The following is a 19,435-nucleotide window of genomic DNA, read 5'->3' as shown; positions in this document are numbered from 1 at the left end:
GTCTCTTAAAAATCAAAATAAAGCCAGGAATGGTAGTTTCCATCTGTAATCCTAGCACTTGGGAGGATAGAGAATCAAGAGTTTAAGATTTATCTACAGCCTGAGTTACATGAGAGAATTTCAAAAGACAAAAATAGGGGCCCAGTTGGCAAAGTGCTTTCCATACAAGCAAAAGCAAGAGGACCATTTAAAAGTTGTAAGTGAAAGCGCACCCTGTAATCTCAGCACTAGGGGGAAGAGATGGGGAGGATGATATCCTTGGGGCTTGCTGTCAGTGCTCTTAGCTGCGGAGCCACATCTCCAGGCCCCTTCCTCAGTTCTGATATTCACATAAAGCCATGTAGTCTCATATAGTTCTATTCTTTTTGTTTGTTTGGTTTTGGTTTTGAAGACAGGGTTTCTCTGTGAAGTTTTGGTGCCTGTCCTGGAATTCACTCTGTAGACCAGACTGGCCTTGAACTCAGAGATCTGCCTGGCTCTGTCTCTTGAGTACTGGGATTAAAGGCGTGCACCACCGCCATCCAGCAGTTTTTATTCTTTTAAATAAATAGTTTTTATTATTTTACTAGTCTCTAAAGAAATATATTTTGGGTTCTTTTTGCTTTTGAGACAGCCATCTCATTACATATATATATATATATATATATCTGTGGCTGGCCTCAAACACAGTAAGATCCAACGCCTCTGCCTCTCAAATGCTGGGTATATCACATCTGGTGAAATTTTAAAATAAATAAACAAATGAACGAATGAACGAATAAATAAATAAATAAATAAATGAGGGTGGTTGTTGAGGGATGGCTCAGCAGTTAAGAGCACTTGTTGCTCTTCAGAGGACCCAAGTTCAGTTCCTAATACTCGAGTCAGGCGGCTCATTAACTGCCCATGACTGCAGCTCCAGATCCTCTTATGTCCTCCTTGGACACCCACATGCAAGAGGCATTAACTTATAGACATATTCACACACAAAAATAAACGCTAAAAACAAAACTTTCACGTGCGAACATAGACATGGACAATGGTGTTTATATGAAGGTCAGTGGCCCACCACAGGAGTAGGTTCTCTCCTTCCAAAGAGGTTGTAGTTCCAAGAATCAAACCTAGATCTTCAGGCTTGGTGGCAAGCACCCTGACTGTTATGTCACCTTGGGGGCCATCAATTTCTCTTTAGATCAACATTAGTAATGCTTTTCATAGTATTTCATCTAAATTTTCAAATTCATAAACTGACTTGTCTACACACTCATAGCATAAGCATTATTAAAGAGCTAGATACTTCAAATACTTGGCATAGCATCTTTTGTTTGTTTTTACAGACAAGGTTTCTCTGTGTAGCCCTGGCAGTCCTAGAACTCATTCTGTGGACTAGGCTGGCCTCCAATTCAGAGATTCCCTACTGGGAATAAAGACACGTGGCACCCAGCCCTTTCTTTTTTAAAATCACTTTACCATCTTAAAATTTAGCCTCAAGAAAAACAGAAGCTTGGTATGGTAACCAACATCTGTAATTCCAACACCAAGGAACTAAGGCAAGAACTGCCATGAGTTCAAGGTCAGCTCAAACTACTTAACCAAGACTACAGGATGAGAAATTGTAGTCTTTAATCCCAGCATTTGGAAGGTAAAGGCAGGCAGATCTCAGCGAGTTTGAGGCCAGCCTGGTCTATCTACAAAGTGAGATCCAGGTCAGCCAGGACTGTTATACAGAGAAACCCTGTCTCGAAAAAACAAAAACAAAAAAAGAAATTGTCTAAAATAACAGAACAGAAACATACAAGGGGATTAAGACCCAAATCCTATGTAGTCAAATCTATTGAGTTTAGGCATAAAATGGAGCAAGTAAAAGATACAAAACAGGTTGGAGAGATGGCTCAGCAGTTAAGAAAAGTGGTTGCTCTTCCAGAGACTGGGGGTTCAATTCCTAGTACCCACATGGTGACTCACAATATGCTGTAACTCCAGTTCATAGGGATCCAATGTCTTCTTCTGGCCTCCATAGCCATACACAAAAGCAAAACACCCATATAAAGTAACGTATATTTTTTAAAGAGGCACGAAGCAGCACTAGAGAAAAGTACCTGTAATAAGGAAGTTGCCATGTTCCTCCAGGGGTTCACTGTATTTCCGAACCACATGATTTAAACCAAGGTCTAATTCATAGAAAGTGAGCGTCTGCTGGGTGTTGGCTGCTGCTTCCCCTGTTGGATCATTGTCTGCTTCCTGTAGGACAGTGCCACAAAGATTAATCAGGAAGTTTTAGACTGAGAAAGGATATCAGGACCTTGCATATACACAAGAAGTAAAGGTTCACAGATTCCAAATAGTGTGACAAAGTTCATGCTACTATAAAAATGGTAGAGCTACAATGATCCAGATCTCCATTCTGGGTCCAGGGATGCCACTAACAGAGGATGCTGCTTTCTGTCCACTATTTCCATTTTTAAAAAAACACACCAAACAGAACTTTGCATTTCTCATGCAGCTCTTCCCAATATCTCAGTCCACAGACCAGTCACTTAAATCAGAGCAAAGGATAAGACATAGTCAAGTGCAAACATTCTGAAGGCTTTCAGTAAAGCATTTATAATGTGAAAAAGATCTTCTGGCAAGAATGATTTTTTTTTTTTTTTCGAGGCAGGGTTTCTCTGTGTAGCTTTGCGCCTTTCCTGGAACTCACTTGGTAGTCCAGGCTGGCCTCGAACTCACAGAGATCCGCCTGGCTCTGCCTCCCGAGTGCTGGGATTAAAGGCGTGCACCACCACCGCCCGGCGCAAGAATGATTTAAGAGAAAATAATTTAAAAAGAGAAAATAATTTAAATGATATTGATTTAAGATCTACATCCACACAATGTGGGAGTCTAATGGAATCCAGCTCCGACTGGTTCTTGGGGGGAGAAGAGAGGAATGAGGAAATGATAGAAAGAGACATAAGAAAGAGAGAGACACAGGATAGCTTCAGGAGGGCCCTGAGTCAATACCCAGTCACCTCAAGGTTTATTCCAAAGGGCTTTTTGTCCAATGCCAAGGGGAGAGGCAAAAGACCTCCCCCTTTCAAGATCAAAGCACACTGTACAGCCAAGTGCAAACCCTTCCAAACACCTGGTAACCACGCCTGTGGCCAAATCACCCCATTATGCATCCCTGCTGGGTAAGGCAAGCTCAGATTCTCTGACCTTGATTAATCTGGGCCCCCACACACAACGAAGGAAATTATTTTAGGGAAAAGATTGAGATGACTTAAAAAAAAAAAAAAAAAAAAAAAAAAAAGAGAGAGCACACCAGTCTTCAGTACCTCATAATCCATTTCCAGACAAGCAAACATAGGATTTTCAAATCCCACATCTACTCCAACCACATGATATACCAGAGTGTTCGCTTTGTGGGCCTCCAGGGGAGATGAAATGGTAAGTCGGGCTGCAGCATCTCTGTTCAAGATATATACCAATTTTTGCTTCTCAATTGCACCTATCATTGAAGGAGATGAAACATACCAGATTTCCACATGATGAAAAGAGACAGACACTTAGATATACACAATGCTTATTCTTTTAAAATAACACTGTTAACAATCATCACTAACTATACAAGTAGTGTATAACCCTCTATTGTTAGCAGGCAACAAAATCATTATAACCCCTCCTTTCTAATAAAAAAAAAACTTAATATCTCCCTAATTCTTCAAAAAAATTTTAAGGTTCCCTGGACTTAAGGACACTGAGAAACACAACAGTAACTACTCTTTGTTATAGCTAATTGTTGAATCAGGCCTAGTGGTTTTGTAATTGCTCAAAGGGTTGCCCTCTAGAGGCCTGATCAGATACACAGAATTTCCCTCAAGAATTCATCAGAGAAGAGACATGAATGTGAATCATCACTTCAGGCTGAAGAAAGCAACCACATTGACTACACAACTAAGATCACTTCACTGCAGCCTTTGCTGCAGAATTTGTTTTTCCCAGATTGATAAAAAGTAGTTACTTTACGACTTTCCTACTATTTTAAAAGGAAACCTTTAACAAAATTAAATCAACTTAAATTGGAGTAAATACAAGTGTAATGCCAAATGTTAACACATTAAGTGATAGACTGGCACACTGCAAAGATTGCAGCATGTTATATAGCACATTGAGCACATGGAAAAAACAGAGAAGCACTCAAGAGCAAATAAAGTAAGTCACTCACTGATCATAACAGCTCTTCCTTTGGGATCCACAGCTAAGAACTGGCCAGGAACAATACGGCGACATCCACTTTTGCCAAAAGTTTCTTGGTGAATTTTCTCAAACATATTCTTAGATGGCTGGTATTCCAAGATAACAATTCGGCCCGAATCACTACCAACTACAATGTAGTCTTTGGTGCCACCTGTTAGCCTAAAGGCCATAAGTGACCGGATAACACCAAATACTTCCACAGTGAGGAGGGTATGTACTTTGCCAGTGTTAGGGTCTGGGCGAAGTAATTCCAAGATCTTCCCACGAGAAACAACAATTTCCTGTTGTTTGGTTCCTAAGTCACCAAAAAATAAAGATCATAAACACCCAGAATGAGACCTCAAAATAGGGATGGACAGAAAAGGCAGTGAGACAACTGGAATTAAATTAGTTAGGGAATCTATGTTTTGAATTAATTTATTCTACTTGAAAAGGCACTTTCCCCAGAATTGACCTAACCAAAGTAATTATCAAAAAAGCTTTTTATAAAGGGTTACATAAGTAAAAAACAAAACAAACTTATTTTCATAAAACTGATCACCAATATACACAATTGGGAAGTATCTGTTACTGATAATGGTCCTGCATGCTCTCAGAGTCTTATGCTCATACGGCAAGCACTTTACCCACAATGCTAACTCTCCCAGTTGTCAGGCTCAAGTAACAAGTGCTTTCACTGGAGAAGCTATCTTGCCAGTCTTTTTTTTTTTTTTTAAAGGACTATGTATCTTAGCCAGGTGGTTGTGGTGGCGGCAGCGGCACATGCCTTTAACCTCAGCACTCGGGAAAGGTAGGCAGATCTCTGTGAATTCAAGGCCAGCCTGATCTACAGAGCTAGTTCCACCAGAACAGTCAAGGATACAGAGAGAAACCCTGTCTTGGAAAGAAAAGAGAGAGAGAGAGAGAGAGAGAAAGAGAGAGAGAGAGAGAGAGAGACTGACTATGTATTTTAGGCTAGCCTCAAACTCACCATGTACTTCAGACTTCAGGTTGGCCTTGAACTCACGCTCATAGTATCTCAGCCTCCAGAGTGCCAGAGCTATAGGCATGAACTATATCACACCCAGTTAAGGTATTTTTTATTATTATTATTATTTTTTTCTTAGCAAATCTGATATCAAACTCCAGATTAAGAACCTGTAATCCCAGCTCTGGGAGGCTAAGGCAGGAGGACTACTAAGTGAGGCTATCTTAGACTAAAGTGGGACTGTCTTGGGAAAAAAAGACCATGACTTATACAGCCTATGTCTCACAACATACACAACTTGAGAAAAGATATGCACCTATACTTAGAATCATTAAGTGGAAAGAAATGCACCTGAAACTGGGTGACGGATAATACACCATATTTTAACACAAACCACACCAATATTTTCTTAATGGAAAACAATAAATTTCCTCAACAAAAGATATACATATACATATATATATAATTAATATACATATTAGTCTACTTCAGTTCACAAAGTCAATACCTGGAGAACTTACCGGAGAAGTTGCCATGGATGGCAAAGCTGATGCCAGTGGCCCGCTGTAAGGTCAAGTTATACAGAAACATGACGACAAGCAAGACTGAACAGCACTTTGACTTTTGTCTACACCAACAGTATCAAGTCAGAGCCAGCTACAAATACAAAAACAGAAAAATGACTGTTTTTAAAAGAAATTCTGTATGGGAATTTCTGGTTGAAGACAGAACCAGCAGAGTTAAGGCCTACTGCGAAACACCACATTTATCATTAAGAGAGCCTTTTCAGGCTGGGGATGTAGCTCATTGCTAGAATCCTTGTTTAGCATGCACGAGGCCCTGGGGTTCATTCTCAAGGGAAAAGAAAAATACAGCATCATATATATGCTAGGCACCATTCTAGTATGCTACATCCTTTGCGTTTCATCTCACATGAATCCTATGAAAGCCTACATATTGGCATGAACCTGCATTCTGAGCGCTAAGAGGCTGAAGCAGGAGAAGATCTCCAAGTGTAAGACCAATCTGAGCTACATAGTGAATTCCAGAAACGACAATACAGCAAAATCCTGTCTTAGGTTTTTCCTTTTTCTTTGAGACAAGGTCTCATTTGTAGTTCTGGCTGTCTTGGAAATCAGAGATCCTCTTGCCTCTGCCTCCTAGGAACTGAGATTAATTAAAGGTATGCACCACTACACCCAGCAATACCCATTTAAGAGGGGGAGAAAAAAAAAAAAAAGCTAGAAATCATGGCTCTCTTCCGTAATCCCAGCACTGGAGAGACAGAAAGAAGATTACTACAAGTTCACTGGCCAGCCTAAGCTACATACTCAGTTCCAGACTCTAATACAGAAAGAAAACAAACTATGGTCAAGGAAACTTAATCTCAAAAATTATATCCATTGCCCAACATATAGAAAGTAGTGAACTGCCAGGAACTAGAACTTGTTCAATTAATACAACAAGCCTCTATGGTTTTTGTCAGACAAACGAAAATCTATGGTTAACTGTAGTCCAACGGGCTACATTCACATCATTCAAAACTCAAATGCACGTAAAAACTTCAGATCCATTTCCCAGCCAATCAATTCTCTTTGGGAATAAATCTCTCCAACTTTATCTTTCCATATGCTTATATATGTGTATGAATATTCAAGAACACACAGTTATGTCACAGTGTATGTCCTCTTTAACCAAAGGCTGGGTACTAGCTATACTCATTACATTGCAACTTCTTTATGAATTACTTTGAAACACCAATAAAGAGCCGTTTTTTGCTGCAAATACAGAGAACCTTATTCAACGGCTACATTACCATTCAATTAGACAAACTGTTAATATTACATATAAAGGTTCATGAGTATACCTCTAAGATTTATTCCCAGAAGTGAAATTGAGATTGAGGGATTTAAATTTTAAAATCGTTAAGTTTTGGTACTTCCAAACTGACTTTTAGAGGACCTAACTAACAATTTAGAAGAACTGCACCATCAGCAGCCAAAGTGATGTTAAGACTTTGGACATTTGCTTTAACAGATGAAAATTAGTATCTTGGTCTCGTTTTCACTTGTATCTCATAACTATTTGAGAATTTTGTGTTTGTGGCGATGGGAACGAAACCCCTGGCCTTGTGCAAGAGCTCGACCACTAGGTTACACTTCCGAGGAACGATTAAAATGAACGCCTACTCACTCGTTAAACACTAAAACAAACGGATTTTCTACCATAGTGAAGGGGTGCACCCTGGAAGAACATCACATTACTCCAATACTAAATATCAGCAAACTTTCACCGCCAAAACTTGGGAAGCTTTCCTCCCTGCCCCTACCCAATCTAAGAAGGTTCCGAGATCACCTCTTTTACAATCTTGCACAATCTTCAGGCAGATAAGATACTATTTACCTCCATTTTTTTTTTAAATAGGAGAAAACAGGTTCAGAGGACAAAACAAAATTCAAACCAGATTCTCCGATCCAAAGACTGTTCCTGTTGTTTACACCCTTTCAACAAGACATCTTCGCGTTAGGAACTTACTCCCTCCAGAATCTGTCACCTCGGGCCTCCCACCCCCGAGAACACTGCCTCGACCTCCCCGCGTGCTGGCAATATTACGAGTGTGCCACCACGTCAGACTTGCAAGCCTTACTTTGAAGGACTCGTCCCCACTCTGCGAACAGAAGCGTGGGGAAGAGCCCAGGCAGCCATTTGCGCACCGCAAGCCTTTTCCTAATCTCCTCACGCCTACCGAATCTCTCCGGCCTGAAACTGCCTCTGCGACTCCCGCCGAAGTGCCGAGAAGCTCTCTTGCGTGACCGCACTCCACGTCTTTCGCGACAGAGAGGCTGCGAGGCCACTTTTTTACCCTGGTGCAAGAAGGATGGCGTCGGTATCCGATGGATGCTGAATTCCTCCAAGGCCTAAGCCACCGCCAAAGCCAACCCGCCCGCGTCCGCCATTAGCCCTCAAGACGGGCCTTCGGGGAGCGCGCGACGGGAAAAGGTATCCAGCCTCCGCCTGATAAATATATGTCATTCTAAAATGCTTTCATCTTGTTTCTGCGGTCTTTTAAGTTATTTAAATATCACGTATTACAGTAAATTTGCTGTAGGGTAGAAAATTAATTTTAAAACTAGACTTCAAATTCATTGATCGGGCATTTCTGTGGACAGCCCAAAGGTCGCCGCGCCAACTCAGAGGGGACCTCGCGATCCCGGAAGCGCCTAATAGGAACCAAGATGGCGGATCTGGAATCCCCTCAGAGGTTGTCAGGAGCGCCTCCGCCACCGGAGGGTGTGGGAGGAGGCCGCTGCTCCGAAATCTCCACCGAGCTCATTCGCTCTCTGACAGACCTGCAGGAGCTGGAAGCTGTGTACGAACGACTCTGCGGCGAGGAGGTGGGGAGCTGATCCTCCTTTTTCCTGGAGGAATTCAGCGGCACAGTACATCAGAGGCGTCAGTCTCTTTACCACGGAAAACTAAAAAGCACTTATCAAAGACGCTTTAGTGTAGTTGGGCATTTGGGTACACCTGTCAATTCTATTCTCTCAAGCTTATTTGGCCTGTTACTTGGACTATCTTTTTTCTTGGTCTGTCCCGGTGTTGGTTTCCATGACGAGTAAAACTGGAAGTGGTTTGTGTTACTATATATGCATACATTGTGTATATATATATAATATATATTATATATATTATATATATAGTTTGATTTTTCTTTGGCTTGAGAAGTGAAAAGTTATGAAACTTCTGACTCATTTAAGGGAGAAGTTATTGCAAATTAGCTTGAAATTTTAAGACTATTTTGTAGGGAATGATTATGTGTGTAATTTTAGCATTTCAGTTAAATGCAGAGCTTTGTAGAAGTTTGGACATTTTCTTAATTTGAGATGGTCTCATTGTTGCCCAGACTGTCTTCAAATTTGCTCCCTTCCTGTGGCAACCTCCCAAGCTGCTGGTATTATAGGTGAGCCCACAACTCTTTAGGAGTTTGAAAGCTCCCTGCTAAGAGTTTGAATTTTAAAGACTAAGGCACAGCTGTCTAATCACAGACAAGTCATTTCATTTCTTGTACCTTGGATGTATTGTCAAGTAAGTGGACAGAATTCTGATTCCTTTCAATTGATACCATGTTATCTCTTTATATCTTCTTTATTTTTCCGTGGCAACCTGATGCTGTCAGTTCATTTTCCAATGTGGTTGGAATCCTTGCCAGTCAGATGTAAACTCTGATCTAAAAGTTTAGCAGCTGTTTTTCCCAGTGAACTGTTTTCTTTTTAGACAGGGTCTAACTATGTAGCCCTACCTGGCCTGCAACTCACTATGTAGATCAGGTTTACCTTGAACTCAGTAATCAGACTGCCTCTATCATTCAAGTGCTGGGATTAATGTAATGCACCTCTCAAAGCATTTTTAATGTGTGTCGGGGGGATCATTACTATCTTCGAATATTTTCAAACATTGCCTTTCATCAACTCTAGCAGTTTCTCACACTTTCTCAGCAAGAAGTGTATTAGAGTTCAATGCCTTGACTTAACATTCCTAACTATATTCATTGAATCAATTAGTATATTGGGGAACTTTTTGAGATCTTATTTGGGTAATAATGTTGGCTCATAATTATCCCCTCTGTATACTAAGTACACAGGAAGAAAAGTTTTTTTTTTTTTAATTGTGGCCTCTTTGGAAATTTCATTTGTTTAGCTACTACATTTTATGTTGTTTCTTTTTAACATTTATGTGGGGGGAGCAAGTCTGTCATAGCACAAGTTTAGAAGTCAGAGGACAGTTTTCAGAATTGTCTCCCCTGGTAATTATCCCCAGTGGGTCCTGAGGATTAAACTCCAGTCCTTGATTTGATTTTGAGACAGGGTCTCATTTGGCTCACACAGGCCTCAAATTGACTATGTAGCTAAAACTGGTCTTAACTCCTGCCTGTCTCCTGAGTGCTGGGATAACAAAAGTGCATACCACACATCTGGATTACCCACTAAATTTTACAGTGTGAAACACTCTACAAATAGTATTGAAGCCGGGCGGTGGTGGCGCACGCCTTTAATCCCAGCACTCGGGAGGCAGAGGCAGGCGGATCTCTGTGAGTTCGAGGCCAGCCTGGACTACCAAGTGAGTCCCAGGAAAGGCGCAAAGCTACACGGAGAAACCCTGTCTCGAAAAACCAAAAAAAAAAAAAATAGTATTGAATAAACATTTATTTGTTCCCATTGTATTAAGCTGCTAGATGGAATCAGATATACTTGAAATGTGTGATGGGCACATGACTATAATCCTAGCACTTGGGAAGTAAGGAAAGAACAAGAGTTCAAAGTCATCCTGTGTTTCAGAACAAGTGAGAGACCACCCCAAGTTACATGAGATTCTGTATCAAAAGAACATGAGAAAGATTTCATAGCCAGTTGTTTAGTCTACCACAACAAACCAAAGCAATGTTGATGTCCAAAGGGACTATGGTGGGACAAAAAAAATTGAAATGGGATTCACCTTTTAGCTAGGTTGAGTTAGATAACTTTGTTTGTTTCTAGTTGGTTTGTTGTTGTTTTGAGACAGGGTTTCTCTATGTAGTACTGGCTGTCTGGGAACTTGATATGCATAGAAGGCTGGCTTCAAACTCACAGAGATCCAACTGCCTCTTCCTCCCAGTGCTGGAATTAAAAATGTGTGCCAGTACACCTGGCTAAGTTAGATAACTTTTTTCCTTTTATTGTTATTATTATTATTATTATTATTAAGAAATTTTCTACGATGGGCGGTGGTGGTGGCACACACCTTTAATCCCAGCACTCCGGAGGCAGAGGCAGGCAGATCTCTGTGAGTTCAAGGCCAGCCTGGGCTACAGAGTGAGTTCCAGGAAAGATGCAAAGCTACACAAAGAAAACCTGTCTCGAAAACCAAAGAAAAAGAAATTTTCTATTCATTTTACATACCAACCATAGATCCCCCTCTCCTCCCTGCTCCCACCCAACCATAGATAACTCTTAAAGTTGCTTGTACCACCGGGTGGTGGTAGCACATGCCTTTAATCCCAGCACTCGGGAGGCAGAGCCAGGTGGGTTTCTGTGAGTTCAAGGCCAGCCTGGTCTACAGAACGAGATACAGGACAGGCACCAAAACTATACGGAGAAACCCTGTCTTGAAAAAACCAAAAAAAAAAAAAAAGTTGCTTCTACCTAGGGCTAGAGGTAGAGTTTAATATTTGAACACTTGCCTGGCATGTACGAGGTCATAAATTTAATCCCCAATAACTTAAAAAGAAAATTCCTAGCCAGGCATGGGGGTGCCGAGGCAGGCGGATCTCTTGAGGCTATCCTCGTCTACGGGACTGAGTTCCAGGATGACCAGGGCTACACAAAGAAACTCTGCCTCCCCCCTCAAAAAAAGAAAAAGAAAATTCTTTATACTCGTTCTGATGTTCATGTTTCAGAAAGTGGTGGAGAAAGAGCTGGAGTCTCTTTTGGAACAGCAAAACACCATTGAAAGTAAGATGGTCACTCTCCATAGGATGGGGTAAGTATGTATCACAGCAAAAGTTGTACATTCAATGGGGACCACTGGATAAAATTAGTTTCCCTAGCCCAGTAGTCCGGGCTCTTGGGGGGGTAAGGTGGGAAGCTTGCTGCAAGTTTGAGGCCATCCTGGGCTGCAGAGTGAGTCCCTGTCTCAAGAAAGGGGAAAAAAAAGGATTCTTTTTCCTAACTTTGTTTTATGAACTGACAAGCATTTGAAATGGAAAGGAACAATAACTCAAAGTGAGCACCTAAGGATATATACTTTGGTAGTTATCAAAAAGTCCTTGAAACTCGGCATGGTAGCTCAGATCTGTAATCAACCCTTGGAGGTAGAGGTGAATTATCAGAAGTTCAAGGCCAGCTTGGACCACATGAGACCCAAAAGAGAATAAAAAAAGCCTTTGACTTTAGACTACAATCAGGTATGGTGCTACACAACTTTAGTTCTAATACTTAGGCGGTAAGGGCAGGTACATGTGGTTCAAGACCAACTTAAGCTATATAATGAGCTAAAAGGCTAATCTAGGCTATGTAAAACCCTCTCAATAAGCAAAACAAAATATAGTCTCCTTGACCCACATAGAACCTTAACAGAAATGCAAATTTTGGCCAGGAGTGTTGGCACATGCTGTTCATCCCAGCACTTGGTAGGCAGAGGCTAACGTGGACTACAGAGTGAGTCCAGGACAGACAGGACTACACAGACAAACCCTGTCTCAAAAAAAAAAAAAAAAAAAAGGAAGGAAATACAAATTCTGAAACCTCTACCCTAAACTTCCTAAATTACAGACTCTGTTGTTGGGGCCCAGAAATATGTATTTTAATAAGTATCCCAGGTGATTCTGATTTGCAGTTCAAGTTTAAGAACTACTGCTTTTAGCCTGGCAGTGGTGCCCCGCACACCTTTAATCCCAGCACTCGGGAGGTAGAGGCAAGTGATCTCTGAGTTCAAGGCCAGCCTGGTCTACAGAGCTAGTTCTAGGATAGCCAGGGCTACACAGAGAAACCCTGTCTGGAAGCTCCCCCACTCCCAAAAAAGAACTACTGCTTTTATCAGTTTTGTATATTTGCTGAGTAGCACAAATTCTAATTGGTCTTATTAAGAAAAAGCAGGAGCCAGATATTGGGGTAAATGCTGAAAGATCAGAGGAAGCAAGCCAATTTTTACTTTGCAAACTCCTCAGCGGAAAGGGGAAGATCCTACCTCTTTGAATCCTCAGACTAAATGCTCTTGAGTCCTCAGCAGAAATGGCACCAAACTCCTGTCTCCTCCTGCCTTTTATATTCCTTTCTCTGCCAAGTCATGTCACTTCCTGTCTCCACCTTCCTAGTGCTGGGATTAAAGGTGTGTGCCACCACTGCCTGGCTCTGTTTCTCTTTTAGACTGGATTAATCTTGTGTGGTCCAGGGTGGCTTTGAACTCAGAGATCCAGACAGAGCTCTGGCTCCTAAGTGCTGGGATTAAAGGCCATTGCTTGGCCTCTATGTTTAATCTAGTGGCTGGCTTCATCCTCTGATCTTCAGGCAAATTTTATTTGTTAAGAGTACAAACAAAATATCACCACAGCTGAATATTGTGTATGCCTATAATCTAAGCATTCAGGAAGCTGAAGCAGGAGGATCGCAATTTGAGGCAAGCTTGAAATTCTGCCTCAAAAGGAGATAGAGGGGGCTGGAGAGATGGCTCAGCGGTTAAGAGCACTGCCTGTTCTTCCAGAGGTCCTGAGTTCAATTCCCAGCAACCACATGGTGGCTCACTACCATCCATAATGAAATCTGGCGCCCTCTTCTGGCCTGCAGGTGTATATGCAGACAGAACACTGTATACATAATAAATAAAAATAAATCTTTAAAAAAAAAAAAAAAAAAGGAGATAGAGGAGGACAAAGGACCCTGGATGTGGTATTAAACACCTGTAATTCTAACACTTGGAAGACAAAAAGAGGAGGATCAGGGTTTAGTGCTATCTTCTGCTTACATTAGACCTCATTATCATTATCAAAGCAAACAAAGAGAAAGGGTTGTGGATGTGGCTCAATGATAGAGCATTTTCCTAGCCTGCACAATGCTCTGGATTCCGTCCCCTGTCTCTGTCTCTCTGTCTCTCTCTCTCTCTCTCTGTCTCTCTCTCTCTCTCTCTCTCACACACACACACACACACACACACACACATGAGAGACTATTGTGAAATAGGAAAAGAAGTGAGAGTAGAAGACACAGTCTCCATCCAGGGGGTAAAGAACAAACACTTATTCCCTCTTGTTCATTCCCTCTGCCTCTGTGGATAAGTGTGCCCTTTGGTGATACTGTGTTCCCCAATATATTGTGCACCCTAATAAATTTATCTGGGGTCAGAGAACAAGAACAGCCACTAGATATAGAGGCCAGAAAATGGTGGCACACACACCTTTAATCCTAGCATTCCAAAGGCAGAGATTCGTCTGGATCTCTGTGAGTTCAAAGCCACACTGAAAACAACCAGGCATGGTGACATGCGCCTTTAATCCCAGGAAGTGATGGCAGTAAGCAGAAAGATATATAAGGTGTGAGGACCAGGAACTAGAGCCTGGTTAATTAAGCTTTTAGGCTTTTAGCAGCAGTTCAGCTGAGATTCATTCAGGTGAGGACTCAGAGGATTCCAGTTCGAGGATACAGGATCAGCTGAGAAGTTGGCAAGGTGAGGTCAGCTGTGGTTTGTGTTCTGTCTCTGATCTTCCAGTATTCACCCCAATACCTGGAACTGGGTTTGCTTTTATTAATAAGACCTTTTAAGATTCGTGCTACAGTTCCCTGACTATGTCTGTCTCTAGTCCCAACCTGCAATTGATTGAAGGAGATGCAGAGCAGCTGGCTGGAATGATCACCTTTACCTGCAACCTAGCTGAGAATGTGTCTAGCAAAGTCCGTCAGCTTGACCTGGCCAAGGTAATTCCCACTGAGCTTTTGATGTTTGGGCTCATAGAAGGGAGGGAAGAAGTTACATTAGAGACTAGAAAAGAACCATCCAGTTAAAAATTACATAGAAAATATCAGAACCAGACAAGATGCCACATGAAAACTCTAGACCATTAGCTCTTAGGCATATAAAAATAAAAATCTTCAATAAGGACTAAAAGCAAATCCAACAACATATAAAAAGGATTATATATGAACACCAGTAGAATTTGTCCTAAGAATGCAAAGGGTGGATTAACATCTGAAAATCAAGTAATGTAATGTCAATAAAAGGAGTGGGGATGGAGCTTGGTAGAGTACTTGCCTAGCAGGCCCTGAAGCCCTAGATTAGATTCCAGCACAGCAGTCTTATGTTTCTGGATATTACATACATCTTGATAAAGTTATATAAAATTAACAAAATAAATAGGAATTATTCTCATTCAGGCTTCTATTAAAATGAATTAACCACATTAATTAAATCGTGGTATCTGTTAGTGTCTTGATTATCATCCACAACAGTTTTATAAGTGGTTATGGTAGTATTTTATAAATTCCCAGTTACAGCTGAAAAGGACTGACAGCTAGGTTCTGCTCCCAAATCTCTCTACATTCTGAAAAGTGGTTTGAAGGAATAGGACATTGTCTTTAAGCACAAAGAATTTTTGCAGAACCGCCTCTATCAGGCCATTCAGCGAGCTGATGACATCTTGGACCTGAAGTTCTGCATGGATGGAGTTCAGACTGCTTTGAGGAATGAAGATTATGAGCAGGCTGCAGCCCACATTCATCGTTACTTGTGCCTGGACAAATCAGTCATTGAGCTCAGCCGACAAGGCAAAGAAGGTCAGTATCCCTGACTGTTGATTAAGGTTTGGTTATAAGCATCTGTGATCTAAACTAAGCAAACTCAATCAAGAAAAATATGTGTTGCTAGGTATGGTGGCTCAAGTCTGTAGTGCAGCCCTTGGGAGGCTGAGGCAGAGGGATCCCATGAGTTCAAGGCCAACATGGGCTATAAAGTGAGAACCATATCTCTAAAAACACAAAAAACAAAAACAAAACAAAATTTAGAAAGGTATGCACTACTTTTTTGTTTTGTTTTGTTTTTCGAGACAGGGTTTCTCTGCATAGCTTTGCACCTTTCCTGGAACTCACTCTGTAGACCAGGCTGGCCTCGAACTCACAGAGATCCGCCTGCCTCTGCCTCCTGAGTGCTGGGATTAAAGACGTGTGCTAGGACTAAAGACGTGTGCCACCATTGCCCGGCTAGGATGTTTCTATATCTGATAGTATGCTGTAAATTCTGTACCATCCTGGGACAGATACTATTCCCCTTTGATAGATATCCTTGTTGCTATTTTTGCCAACTTGACATAAGCTAGAGTTACCTGGGAAGAACTTCAATGGAGAAATGCCTACATTAGATTGTCTATAGGTGAGCCTGTAGGGCATTTCCTTAACTAGTGATTGATATAAAAGGGTCCAGCTTACTGTGAATGGTGCCACATCTGGGCCGGTGGTTCATAAGAGAGACCAAGTCAGCCGCGTGGTGGTGGCGCACGCCTTTAATCCCAGCACTCGGGAGGCAGAGCCAAGCGGATCTCTGTGAGTTCGAGGCCAGCCTGGGCTACCAAGTGAGTTCCAGGAAAAAGGCGCAAAGCTACACAGAGAAACCCTATCTTGAAAAAACAAAAAAAAAAAAAAAAAAAAGAGAGAGAGAGAGAGACCAAGTCAGTAAGCAGCATTTCTCTATGGCCTCTGCTTTAGTTCCTGCCTCCAGGTTCCTGCCCTGAGTTCCTGTCTTGGCTTACCCAATAACGGACTGTTACTTATGAACCAAAGAACCACTGCCCCCAACCCAAGTTGTTTTGGGTCATGGTGTTTTACCATAGCAATAGAAACCCTAGTTGAGACAATGGAAAAGGAAACTGATCTTGTATCTCCTGAGTCTCTGGCTAGTAGATTATTTATACTTAGCCATATTGCTTACTTAAAGAATTAAATTATTGGGCTGGAAAAAATAGTGTAGTTGGTAAAGTGCTTGCCTCACAGTTATGAAGACCTAAGTTTGATCCCTAGAACCTATGTAGAAATGCCAGGCATGGTGGCACATGCTTGCACTCCTGTGCTGGAAGGCAGAGACAGGCTTCTGTAGCTCAGTGACTGTCTAGTCTAGTATATATGGTAAGCTCCAGGCCAATGAGAGACTTTCCCTCAAAGGAAATGGACTGTATTCTTAAGGATATCACCCAAGTTTGTCTTCTGCCCCACTTATACATGCACTAAAAAAAATTGTTTGTGTAGTATTCTGGACTTTCTGTGATTGAGTCACTGTGGTGATATATTGTATACCCTAATAAACTTGCCTGAGGATCAGAGGACAGAGCCAGCCACTAGATTAGACATAGAGGTCAGGCAATGGTGGCACACACCTTTAATCCTTGCTGTGGGATGTTCTGTATGTTAAATGTGTTGCTCTGATTGGTTAATAAATAAAACACTGATTGGCCAGTAGCCAGGCAGGAAATATAGGTGGGACAAGGAGAGAGAAGAATTCTGGGAAGTGGAAGGCTGAGTCAGAGAGATGCTGCCAGCCGCACCATGAGAAGATGTTAAGATACTGGTAAGCCACGAGCCACGTGGCAACTTATAGATTAATAAAAATGGGTTAATTTAAGATATAAGAACAGTTAGCAAGAAGCCTGCCACAACCGTACAGTTTATAAGTAATATAAGTCTCTGTGTGTTTACTTGGTTGGGTCTGAGCGGCTGTGGGACTGGCGGGTGAGAGAGATTTGTCCTGACTGTGGGTCAGGCAAGAACCAGAAAAACTCTAGCTATAAGTCCTAGCACTTGAGATCTCATGCCTTTGCTTGGGAAGTACACACACCTTTAATCCCAGGAAGTAATATGGCAAGACAGAGAAAGGTATAAAAGGCGTGAGGAAACAGGAACTCACTCTCTTTAGGTTGAGGATTTCGTAGAGGTAAGAACTAGTGACTGGCTGTTCTGCTTCTCTGGTCTTTCAACTTTCACCCTGATATCTGGCTCTGGGTTTTTTATTAAAAGAGCATTTAAGATTCAAACAACAGGGTTTCTCTGTCGGATAGCCACTCATCCTCCATTCTATGTGCAAGTGACTCTTGAGCTCTTCTTTAGGCTAGGACATAGACTACTTGCAATATTTTGCAAATACTCTTCGTCTACAGTCCCTTTTCCTGGAATGTGTGTCCCTTCTACTCAGATATCAAAGTCCTGTGTAGCTTTAATAGATGATACATAATCTTTTTTTTTTTTTTAAGATTTATTTATTATGTATAGTGAGTGTTCTGTCTGCATATATCCCTGCAGGCCAGAAGAGGGCACCAGATCTCATTACAGATGGCTATGAGCCACCATGTGGTTGCTGGGAATTGAACTCAGGACCTCTGGAAGATCAGCCAGTGCTCTTAACCTCTGAGCCATCTCTCCAGCCCCGATACATAATCTTTTATAGAAAGTCTTTTTAATTATTTCACCCAGAAATGTGACTTTTAGGAAGCAGAGTTTATCTTTTACTTAATTGTAACTTTCATGCACTACAGTCATGACAGATTCATCTTTCAGTCATCTACATTGCTAGTCCAGTATCTTGTACACAGTCAGTATTTTATTTGCCATGTGAATGATGGTACATAAAGTGACATGGAGCTGATATAGCACCATTCTTTACACTGATTGTCATTTACTCTCCATTGAACAGGAAGCATTATTGATGCCAACCTGAAACTGCTGCAGGAAGCTGAGCAGCGTCTTAAAGCCATAGTAGCAGAGAAGTTTGCTATGGCTACCAAAGAAGGTGATTTGCCCCAAGTGGAGCGATTCTTCAAGATCTTCCCACTGCTAGGTTTGCATGAGGACGGGCTGAGCAAGTTCTCAGAATACCTTTGCAAACAGGTATGGGCATTGTATTAGTCAGGGTTCTCTGGAGTCACAGAATTTATAGAATGAGTGTGGGGGTGGGGGGGGGTTGTTAGAATGGCTGCAGTCTAGCTAATCCAGCAATGGCTGGCTGTGAGCAGAAAGTCCAAGAATCTAGTAGTTGCTCAGTCCCACAGGCTGGATGTCTCAACTGGTCTTCTGTATATGCTGGAATCCCAAAGAAGTAGGCTTCAGTGCAGGTGAAGGAATGGATGTGCTAGCAAGGAGAGGACAAACAGAAAAAGAGCAAAAGCTTCCCTCTTCCATGGCTTTACATAGACTTCCAGCAGAGGGTGTGGCCAAGACTAAAGGCAGATCTTCCAGCCTCGAGATTGGAATCAAAGGCGAGTGTCTTTGGGCCTCAAGAAAGGCCCGTGTCTTCCAGCCTTAAGACCTAGATCAAGGGGAGTGGGGAGATGGCTCAGAGTTTTAGAGCACTGGCAACTCTTCCAGAGGACCTGAGTTCAGTTCCTAGCAACCACATGGTAGCTCACAACAAAATCTGAGGTCCTCTTCTGGCAGGCAGACATACATTCAGGCAGAAAACTGTGCACATAATAAATAAATTTAAAAAGAAAAGATCTAGATCAAAGGCATGTGTTTTCCCACCTCAAAATATGGATCAAAGATGTATGTCTTCCTATCTCAAAGGTCCAGACTTAGAAGTGGATTTACCCACTTCAAACCAAGCAGAAAATCTCTCACAGGTGTGCCTTCCATTTCTGGATTGTAGTTCATTCCAGATGTAGTCAAGTTGACAACCAAGAACAGCCATCACAGAGAGTAATTATTTAGTAGGATGATGGTATAGTGCTTTGCCTTCAGAGTAAGACATCAA

General features: G+C 41.7%; 2 protein-coding genes and 1 non-coding gene across 4 annotated transcripts in view; 1 reads left to right on the top strand and 2 right to left on the bottom strand.

Moving 5' to 3' along the window:
• Window positions 1-8,166, bottom strand: part of Sf3b3 (splicing factor 3b subunit 3) — a 39,512-nt gene extending 31,346 nt beyond the window's left edge. Inside the window, exons 1-5 of the mRNA XM_059263999.1 lie at window positions 7,929-8,166; window positions 5,704-5,839; window positions 4,184-4,510; window positions 3,294-3,466; window positions 2,079-2,220 (exon numbers count right to left, since the gene is read on the bottom strand). Coding sequence (XP_059119982.1) covers window positions 2,079-2,220; window positions 3,294-3,466; window positions 4,184-4,510; window positions 5,704-5,773 — 712 coding nt within the window. The 5' untranslated portion in view covers window positions 5,774-5,839; window positions 7,929-8,166. The remainder of the gene's footprint in view (window positions 1-2,078; window positions 2,221-3,293; window positions 3,467-4,183; window positions 4,511-5,703; window positions 5,840-7,928) is intronic.
• Window positions 3,807-3,885, bottom strand: LOC131912149 (small nucleolar RNA SNORD111). The gene has a single exon (XR_009379555.1). It is a non-coding gene; the product is annotated as a small nucleolar RNA SNORD111 (small nucleolar RNA).
• A 217-nt stretch (window positions 8,167-8,383) lies between the features above and the next one.
• Window positions 8,384-19,435, top strand: part of Cog4 (component of oligomeric golgi complex 4) — a 41,067-nt gene continuing 30,015 nt past the window's right edge. For both annotated transcript variants that reach the window (XR_009379425.1, XM_059264001.1), the window contains exons 1-5: window positions 8,384-8,577; window positions 11,616-11,698; window positions 14,511-14,625; window positions 15,306-15,480; window positions 18,380-18,573. Coding sequence is in view for 1 of the 2 variants with exons in the window: in XM_059264001.1 (XP_059119984.1) it covers window positions 8,419-8,577; window positions 11,616-11,698; window positions 14,511-14,625; window positions 15,306-15,480; window positions 18,380-18,573 (726 nt within the window). In the remaining variant the exon portion in view is untranslated. The remainder of the gene's footprint in view (window positions 8,578-11,615; window positions 11,699-14,510; window positions 14,626-15,305; window positions 15,481-18,379; window positions 18,574-19,435) is intronic.

Source organism: Peromyscus eremicus, chromosome 5 (genome assembly GCF_949786415.1).
Source record: "Peromyscus eremicus chromosome 5, PerEre_H2_v1, whole genome shotgun sequence".
Lineage (NCBI taxonomy): Eukaryota > Metazoa > Chordata > Mammalia > Rodentia > Cricetidae > Peromyscus > Peromyscus eremicus.
The sequence above is the reverse complement of the archived record's forward strand: the minus strand, read 5'-3'. Positions and strand labels throughout refer to the sequence as shown.